The sequence below is a fragment of the Cheilinus undulatus genome, linkage group 4 (assembly GCF_018320785.1).
Source record: "Cheilinus undulatus linkage group 4, ASM1832078v1, whole genome shotgun sequence".
NCBI lineage: Eukaryota > Metazoa > Chordata > Actinopteri > Labriformes > Labridae > Cheilinus > Cheilinus undulatus.
In genome coordinates, this window is record NC_054868.1 from 16,645,292 (window position 1) to 16,655,257 (window position 9,966).

At 38.7% G+C, this 9,966-nt stretch overlaps 1 protein-coding gene across 1 annotated transcript; it reads right to left on the bottom strand.

Moving 5' to 3' along the window:
- Positions 1-2,960: 2,960 nt before the first annotated feature.
- LOC121508962 (germ cell-specific gene 1-like protein) lies at positions 2,961-8,848 on the bottom strand. Its single transcript, XM_041786106.1, has 5 exons — positions 8,566-8,848; positions 6,775-6,822; positions 4,672-4,824; positions 3,878-3,989; positions 2,961-3,255 (listed from the first exon to the last, which is right to left on the bottom strand). Exons 1-5 carry the CDS (start codon positions 8,846-8,848, stop codon positions 2,961-2,963), a joined length of 891 nt encoding a protein of 296 aa, XP_041642040.1.
- Positions 8,849-9,966: the final 1,118 nt, after the last annotated feature.

Genomic DNA, 9,966 nt, shown 5'->3' on the forward strand with positions numbered 1-9,966 from the left:
CTGGAATTTATTTTTGGGACAAGAATGTCTTTCAGTTTACTTGTTAAAGCCCTTCTCAGTAACCTGGAAATGTCACGTTTCCACACAACAGATGTGGAAGCTGGTTAGTGAGCAAAATCAAAAAGATATAAGTACAAGTACTGTAGTACTAGTACACAGCCATTAACCTCTTATTTTCATATACTAATGCAGAGGTTCCCTAACTTTTCCTGCAGGACCTCCCTTGCCCTCACTGAGTACATACGTATGCAAAAATGCCAGTCATGATTTTTGCCAACAATTTCCTTTTTTTATTTAACACAACATATAACCTAAAAAAAAAGAAAAAAGATCCTCTTAAAAATCTGCCTCTAAAGATGAACAATCCCCTAAAATCATAAGTGAATATCTTTTGTCTTGATTGTGGCAACAGTAGAAAAAAACCTAGCAAAAATCTTGCACAGGTAATGTTGCAAAAGGGGTGAGTGAGCACTCCTTTTCCACTCCAATCCAAAATGAAGACAATTTCTTGGACTTGAACTGCAACTGCATTGTTGAACCTGTGGTGACATCAAAAAACTGCTCCTCTTCTGCAGTGCTGAAGTCATCAGTTGATGTTGCTTAGCCTTGCCATGAAACCATGCCCTGCTGGTAGGGCACACACCCAACTTTGGGAACCACAGCACTAAAAGATTACTACGTACATTAACATTTGCTCTTTTACAGAGAGGATATATTACTGGTTTTCAAGATTAAACAGGATGCCCAGTTAAAAATCTCTTAAAAGGGAGAAAACACCATGGCAAACAAACAGTTCCACATGATAAAAAAACACAACCATGTACAAGGTATGGCTATTTAAAATTAGACTGAGCTTATGAAGATAAAACCCAGGGGTTCATAGTTACACTGTGTTACATATTAAAGGTTGGGTATTCACATACAACTGCTGTGAAGTTCCAATACATGGCATCTTTAGGTCACTGCCACTGATTGAAGTATACGTACGTGTTTTTGCTAAGGCTTTGGAAAAGGATTCGCTCAAATTCATTAACTTCAAATTTTTGGTGAAATCGAACAAAATGGTAGCCAAATTTTACATATATTAACTGAGGTGTATGGGGGACACTGCATGTGTGTTTAAATGGCACAAAACAATTATCCAGAATGATCGACGACTCAGTGTAAGAATGAAAGCAGAAATGGTCTCCATTAATAAAGAGACAGTTCAGCAAATTTTGCATTAAAAATTGAACATGACGAGAGTGTATGCCAAAGTTGTCCCAAAACTTCATCAAAGTGGAAGGAAAATGTGAGAAAATTTGTGGAGGCATTTTGGAACAAATAAAAGGAAACACATTTTTTCAGAAAGAGTGATTGCATGTAATGATCCAATACAATCCTTAGACAAAACAACAGTCAATGCACTGGAAAACACCATCCTCACCAAGGAAAAGAAAGCATGACAAAGCAAGTTCAAAGTAAGGCTCTGTTGATTGTTTTCTTTGACATTAGGGTTATAATTTTGGAGGAAAGGGTTCCAGAAGGGTCAATGTTGAATCAACTCTATGAAAAACAGAAAAACTGCAAGTCTGAAGAACTACTTTACTGTTTTCAGTAAAGCAGTTTCTGACCCAAAACCAAATCACAGTGCTTGATGACCCTCCCTATTCACCCGATCCAGCATCGTGTGACTTTTTCCCTTTTTCTAAGATCAAATCTGTGCTCAAAGGAACACATTTTGAGTCCGTCAGAAGTTAAGAAAAGAACAACAGAGGTTCTGAGGCAACTGTCTGAAGAAGACCTACTGAACTGCTTTGATCAGTGGAGATCTGGATGCAGCGGTGTGTTGATGCGGAAGGGAAGGGGATTGAAGAGGAAAGACAATGAAAAATTTTTATGATCAGTAAAATTGTATTACAGCATTAGTCTCATTTTTTTAATAGCCATACTTTGTAGACTGACATGTACAAAAATTCACAGGTAAAAACCAAAGGGCAGCTGATCAAGCAAATTGGTTTCTAGAACCTTTGACATCTCACTTTTTGTAAGGCCTTGAATTCAACATGAACGTGACTGACTGTGAAGCTTCTTTATTGCCCAGGTTATAGAGAGAGATTATGACAAACTGTTGTTTTGTTGCTAAAAACAATCTTCACTTATGAAAGCTTTACTTCTGCATCAGAGAATTGAACTAAACTGCCCCATGAAACACCAAATGAACGTAAAATATTATTACAAAAACATATTTTTTGTTAACAGCATACAGAATTTATTTTCCTTTGATCAAAGACATCAGTTTTAAATTACATAGTGCCCAGATACCAAACTGAGTGGTTATTATTACTAAATACTGCCAAATGGTTCATATGAACAAGCCCTATAACGTTTCTGAGCAGCCAATGGATTGGATTGGATTGGATTTGTTAAATAAACTATGTTTGTGTGCATGCTTAAATTTCAAGACAATCATAGCAACAGAATGTGAATATCCAAATGAAAAATAATACATTTTATGACTCTATTTACACTTTAGGCACATCATTGTTTCAGAGTTAAAAAAGTAACACTCTAAAACTGTCTCATGTAATTGCATTGATCTATTGATTGACTGAAATATGTAAAATAAGGCTATTAGCATCCAGGAAACCCTCACTGTATACATACAGGTGTACAACAAGTTTGATTAAAACATACATAGTGGTGGCTTACTCAGACAGAGGAAGAACAACCTTCATCTGCCACATCAGTTTCCCTTTTTCCAGTTATCAGCTGATTTAAAGCTCCTGTGTAACTTGAAGCTCCTTGGCAACCAATGCCAACAATCCAACCACAATTAAGGCAGTGTTAAAATGTACCAGATGGCGCCCACGATGCAGCCTGAAATCCCATCAGGAGTTCATCCTATACTCAACACCCACCAAACATGGACAACAGCATCCCCATCTGGTAAGTTGCAACACTGAAAGAAATTGTCCCTCTCAGCACTGTTCTTCCCCTAAGGATCTTGCACAGTCAGTCAGGTCCAGAGAGTCAGCAGGTATGGGAGTTTTTCTGCCACTTTTTAGGGTCTGGCTCGTATAAACCTCCACAGATTTGGAGATAGAGGGCACAGAGTGTTCCCGGTAATATTCAAAAGCCTCTCGTGCTTGCTCCTCCCGGAAGCCTTGCTCAAAGGTTTTTCGTTTGTGTCTGAACTCAATTACAGTCTTTGTATAGGAGTTAAGGGTGGTGACTGATGCTCCCATGCAGCAGGTGAAGGATGCCCACGCTATGCTGACGTGGCACAAAAAGGGAAAAAAAAAAGAGAGAGAAATTTAGAGAAACTGTAATTCAGAACATGTGGTGATGTTTGCTGATGCAATAAAAACATCCATGTAGGGACACAATATTAATTGCATTTTGGCAGTTTTTTTGTTTGCTGGGATTAGTGTCAATCACTTTAAGTCTCTGTGCTCCCCTGAAACCTGCTGGGCCACATGGGGGATCAGACATTTAAATCTCCGTCTCATGTACTTTTCAAGCAGGTTGGTTAATGCTTACAAAAGGTCAAGAATTGTTTAGCCTCTAAAATGAAATCTCAGCATACTGTGCATATTGTAAAGGGGTAAAATATTATCCCCTTATGCAATTCCAATCACGCCTGCTTTAGACACCAAAGCCTAATCCTGCCATAACATGAGAGCTTTGGGCTTTTTTCATTAGAGACAGTGACACTGGGAGAGGTGAGAGCAGAGCCACAGCTGACTATTTCTGTCGGCTACATGTTGAGTGAAGTCACTGATTTGGCGTGGGTCTGCTCTAATGGGAAAGCTGACATGATTTTGTTTGTAAGGCAGTGCGTCATACCATATTTTTAAACAAAACAGCATGATGCTGTGTGACAATGGAGTCTTACCAGAAGGACCAGCCGTAGTCCCAGTTGTAGGGCCTCCACTCAGGGGGGCCAAAGCTGACAGTGACTGTAAAGACCTGTGTGTACATCACATGAGCCACCATGCCAAGAAGACCTGAAATTGTATGTTTGATTAGGAAGCTAGATATTATTCTCAAATTAAACTTCAGAAAATAAAGGATTTATTTCAAGTGTAGTCATGCAGATGAGGTAAACCCAAATGTGCCCTTATGTAAACAAACTGCATTTATTATACTAATTTTAATGGTTTTAAAAATTTATTTTGGGACTTTTTGAGCTCTTGTTGATATAAGAGGACAGTGGCTAGAACTGGAAATGAATGAGAGACATACAGGAAACAGTACCATAGGCTGGACTTGAATCCTGGCTGCCAGCATACATGTGGCGTGCCCTAAACCACTCGGCCATCTGCACTCCATACTAATGTTGATGTTGACAGCCCTGACTCCTAGCCAAGTTACGTCTGATTTTTATGACATGTTGTAAAGTTTTATTTTAACAATCTGCTAACTGACTGCCTTCCTTTAAAAAGGCTGTGTCTTTTATTTTGCCACATCTGAACATTTATTTTGATTTGTCAACATAAATTACTCTTTTATTCCTATAATGCATATACTGTCAGAGTCATTTGGATTTTTTCCAGATCACTGAAGAAATTATGTTCTGCCATTGGAAAGGAATATTGTATTTTGTGCCAGTAATAGACAAGAATCACAGACACTTCACTTTAGAGCAAAAAACACACTTAGAGTTAAAAAGAAATTCAAGAGGACTACCTGAGAGCACAGTGAAGACAGCAGCAAAGGCGTTGAGTTTGAGTCCATCAATGACGTTGCTGGAGTGGACCAGATCTAAACACATGAGGCTGAAGCCTACAACCAGGAGAATGATGTACAGCATCTCAGAGACCAGTGATAGCCACAGAATCCCTGCAAATGGGCACATTTGATCAGAATGACAAATGGAAAAATACTTGTGTAATCTAAATGTTTGGGTTTACTTCACAGTGTTGAAAAGTAATGAAATTAGTTGTATGTAGGTAAAGTACTTAAGTACTTTTTAAGAGTATCTATACTTCACTTGATTTTTTTAATTTCTGACTTCTACTATTACTTCACTACATTTCTGATTCAAAATGTGAGATTTTACTACAATACATTTTCCACAAGAGTCCTTGTTACTTTGTAAATCAGGATAAAAACTAGGAAACAGATGAAAAAGAAGAAGTGGAAGCCAAGAAAGGAAAGTGAGAAGAATTCAAACTTATTGATGTTGTAAAGTGGGAGAAAAAGCTTGAGAGAATGTGAGGGTGAAGAGCAGGAGGAGGATGAAATGGAGGCAGCAATGGTGTCATTTGCAACAGCAAGTCCAACAATCAGAAGAAATTACAACGAGCGAGCCCACTACCACTCCTAGCTGTATTTTCAGAATATGTTTGCAAAAGATGGCGCTGAAGATTTGTCTTATTAAATGAAGTGCCCGCTATGCCAACCAAGAGACCCAGAAATACTGGCTTTTAAAAACTCACCGTCCAACTTTAAGATATTTTCACTTAAATAAAATGAAATGACATTGTCAGAACATCACTCCTGCTCATGTGCTGTTGTTTTGTATGCTAACCTTATGGAGAATAGTTTATATATATATATGAACATAGTTCTCCATTTAATATATGGTGTAGCAAAGGTGTATGGATTTATATATTGTCCTGATAAGTCATGATTATTATGATTATTATTTTGATGACATACTATGAGTTTAATATAGAGTTCAAAAATAAAATCAATTTTAACTATTTGAATGTCAAATGAATTATTAATTAATATTTCATTGATATATACTTTTGATACTTTTGAAAAAACTAAGACTTTTACTTGAACAGTTATGTAACAGGTGACTTTTACTTTGATTCAAGTCATTTTCTTACTCAAGTACTTAAGACACGTCATTTAAAAATGCATTACAGCCATGCTTGTAAATATGTCAGGGATGTGCAGAATCACCATGCCTTTAAATGCCATAGTTGATTACAGAATGATTGTGTTAAATTTGACATTGACAACAGCGGACAGTAGATCACTTTTTTAAAGTGTTGAAGCAGAAGTGGATGTGTTATTTGCAGGTAATTGATAGGGATTTCGACATCTCTGTGGTTTCTCCAGCAGCTGGCTATTGTCTAACTAGTTGGATGTTGAATTCATACTAATGTCTGCTTCTACTTCACATTCTATTAACCTCCTCAATGAATCAAGCCAAGCCTTATTATCACCCAGCAGCTGTCTTTTTTGTTATGAGGGACTTAACTGAGTGAAAGGAAGGGAGCAACTTTCAGAAAAGTGTCAACACAGCTGCAAATCCTCATAGTTAACACCAAATGTCAAGTGCATCTTGATAACTTTGGTTCAATATACTTGGGCAAGACCCCAAATTTAGGCTAAATCCACACTGAAATTTATCACGATGGCTAGAGTTCTGTCTGACTACAGAGTCTTTCATTGAATAATATTATTAATAGAGGTTTCGAAGGAAAAGTTGTACATTTGTTTGTAAACTAAATGTGTTAAAATGATTTGACTTTTTATGTTGAGGTCTTGTTAAAGCAAGGTACAAGAGTTACGGAGGTTTTTTCTTCCCTGACTGATTTTTACACCAGGACAAGTTTGGAGAAGTTACATTCAAATAGTTTTCAACAAAACTTTTCAAAAACTGTCCCTTGAATATTCATTAATAGAATCTTTTCTTTTTAATTGAACAGAAGGGGAAGTCCTTCTGGTGCTTTTTCTGTCTGCTGTCCACCACACATGTAGAAACTGTCTGTTAGATGGGTTTTTAAAAGAGTTGCAGGTTTGACCTCCTGAAGAAAAGCAGGGAAAACTCACCTTTCTCTGAAGCAGGGGCCAAGTCAATGAAACTCCGGCATCTCTCACCTAGGGCAGGAAAAAAAGATGCTTTGTTTGACCAGTAAGTCACGTAGAATTCACTAAGCTGTGGTTTAGAAATTAGTGAGTTTGTAAGAGGTGAGGTCAGAGGGGACTGGTTTGGGATAAACAAACAAAACTGAATAAATGCTCTTAGGCCTGAACTGTCAGTGGCATCAGTCCAAATCCTAATCTGTGTTTAATTCCCAATTTCTGTCCAGGTGTCTTTCACTGGATCAGCTCAGGGTCTGACCTTCTGCCAGCTGACCAAATAGTGACACCAAGGTTCAATGATGGATAAACAAATGTTGAATAAGAGGCAGATGTGTCAGAAATGCAGCTTTTTGGGGGCCTCTGATTCAGCATCACCAGCTGCTGTGTTGGCAAGGCTGTTCAACATCTGCTTCTTGTCCTATTGAATCACTGATACTTTGCATTGAATCACAACATTATAAGTGAACAGTGGTATTACACAAAAAAAGAAGTGCTATAATGATCATGCCACATTATGAGACGATATAAGAGTCAGTTCAACAAACAGGATTAAGAAAAAAATGACCCTGGTGACACTTCACTGCAGATGTGCTGTTTTCATTCTGCTGAGCGGAGGCGAGCGTGTTGCTGGATTTGTTATATGAGGAACACTTTAATCAGGTAGAAGGAGTTCGGCAACAGCTGTTTTGAGGAAAAACTCATCAAGGCCCCCGTTACATAATCCTTATTAACCCAAGCTGTCTCAGCCCCCCCTCCATCGTACAGCCACTTGATGAGATAGACATGTGCTAGCAATTCCTTCTTGAGTAATCTCAATGTGTGGGTCATTTTTAGTCTTGAACTTTGTAAATATATGTCCCATAAGCACATTATCCCGTCATTGTTGAGGCATATGGCGTTGTGATCAATTTGAACTGAACTAACATTGAAGGAAAAATCTGGCCTGATCCTACATTTGACCCAACTTTTCTTGACAATGGACACCCTGTGACACAGTACCATTGCAGTGCATCTTCCTTGTGTAACACATTGTCATAAAATGATTATACAAAAATGTGATCAAAAAGCATTTTCATTTCCCTGAGTGAAAGATTAAGCTTGCACACACATCATTCAGTGTTTTGTCCTCTCTTTGGCTTAAGCTGTGAAGTAATTACTTCCACCCACTGAGAACCCTGGTCACAAAACAGTAACCTGTAAGGAGATGAGTGCCTTTGCAATAAACATTAGTGTCATCCAGCTGCTGTCAGCTTAGCTACATATTCAAGGTAAAACCGGTGGAAGCTATTTGTTCAGATTTCTTGAGTTTGATAGGTCGACTGATGTAAATGGAGTGATTATCCTAAAATTGCCATTACAGGAATATGCCAAAAAGTGCCTAATCTCCTTTTGAGAGTTGCGATGTGACAAAAAAGAGATTTGAATTTTAGAGCATAAACATTTATTCATGTTTTCACCCCTATGTTGAATTATTACCGTTGCTGTAGAAGCCACTCTATTATTCTGCTGATACTCCAAAACTAATCAGAAAATTCAAAACATTTTATCAAAAATAACTGAAAAAAGAAATACTGCTGTTGAAGTCCTCATTTCAGTTATTTTACTGGACAGTCCACTCTACACTTGTGACCCTTCTTTTGTGGAAATCAAACCGTCTCATTACACGACTTTGAAGCAACGAATGTCTCTTCACACATATTTATTCAGTAGCCCAAATACACACTCAACCACACAACAAACACACACACCTTCTCTTACTTTCATCGTGGATGTTTTCCTCGCAGGAGAACCAGATGCCGGTGTGAAACTGCCTGAACAGGAACCTGTCGTCCCCAGTCTCCCAGCTGTACACCACTTTGTTGGGGTCTGTCTCGTTGACTCCGTAGTCTATACACTGGTGAGTCCGCAGCTTGCTGCACTTGGGCTTAGGGACTCTCTGGGTCCCCACGCACCAGTACGTTGTGATAAACGCTGTTATTGCGAAAAACAGAGCAAAAAAGTTTAAGGTTATCGACAAAAGGGTTCTGCATTTGCGACTCATCGACCACATTGTCCCCGAGAAGGATGTAGCGGCGCGCGCAGGACCGAAAAGTTCATGGGTGCGAGGTCGAGTAGAAGCACGAGCCCCGGCTAAATTCCAAACACACCTGGTGACGCAGAGGACCCAGTAGGCGCTCTACAGTAGTCAGACATTTCCATGATGCACAGGAGATAAACAGCACATCGAACACTGAGCTCAGCTGGGACCAAAGTGTCACATTTCCATAGACTGTTTTCCCTCTTTGTCTCTCACGAGCGTCCAGCATATAGGATGTCACGTTGTCAAAGGATTTGGCTCGCGCTTGCATCAAGAGTGGGGTATGCTTATGATGCGCTCTCTCACTCTTTGCCCCCGTAGGCTATCTCTGTCAATGTGATGCCCCTCCTTTCCTCATCACTCACACACTGAGGCCTGTCAACTGCAGGCGATTATCAGCCTGCTGGATATACCAGACACAAGTTAGAATTCCCCTTAAAGCTCCTGTCAGGACCTCTCAACTGGTTATGAAACACTCTGAAGCTGATACTGATACTTCTGAGTGAAAAGCAAAGCAGACCAAAGGAATTTCTGACAGCTTAGCTGCAGTAATCCCAGTTTACATATATATATAAAGTGCTTAACAAATTTATTAGACCACCACCCAAAGTAAGGTTTATGCCACCGCTGCCCTAAAGTAACAGCATTGGTAATTACCAAATCATTTTTATGTTTCTGCAATGGTTAATACACCAATATGTAGAAGCTCTTCAACCCAAATGATATTTTCCATGCTAAAATATAATTATTATTGTTATCCATGAGTTTTCAAATTTACTGATTTACAAGAAAACTGAAAAAATAGTAAAGCACATTATTATTTCTTGACTAATATGTCAAATTACAGTTATTTACTTGCACTCCTGAACAGGAAAATGAGTTTTAGTGGTTGAATGTTATGCTTGATTAATTTCTGACTTCTCAGAGAAGCCCAGTGAGCTGGCTCAAATTTGGGTGAATTCAGTTTGAAATCCCTCATTCCTGTTCAAAATGGTAAAACGTGGAGAGCTCACTGAAAATGAAAGTGTCCGCACTTTATGATGCTGGATGGTCTCTGTGACAAATATGACAGGTGGTCTAAT

Bases quoted from the DNA above. Each gene is read 5' to 3' on its own strand.
- LOC121508962 (XM_041786106.1), bottom strand. From the start codon at position 8,848: ATGAGTCGCAAATGCAGAACCCTTTTGTCGATAACCTTAAACTTTTTT. The intron at 3,990-4,671 runs GTAGTCCTCTTG...ATACAATTTCAG, and splicing joins TGTCTTCACTGTGCTCTCAG to GTCTTCTTGGCATGGTGGCT. The intron at 3,256-3,877 runs GTAAGACTCCAT...GTGCCACGTCAG, and splicing joins GACTACGGCTGGTCCTTCTG to CATAGCGTGGGCATCCTTCA.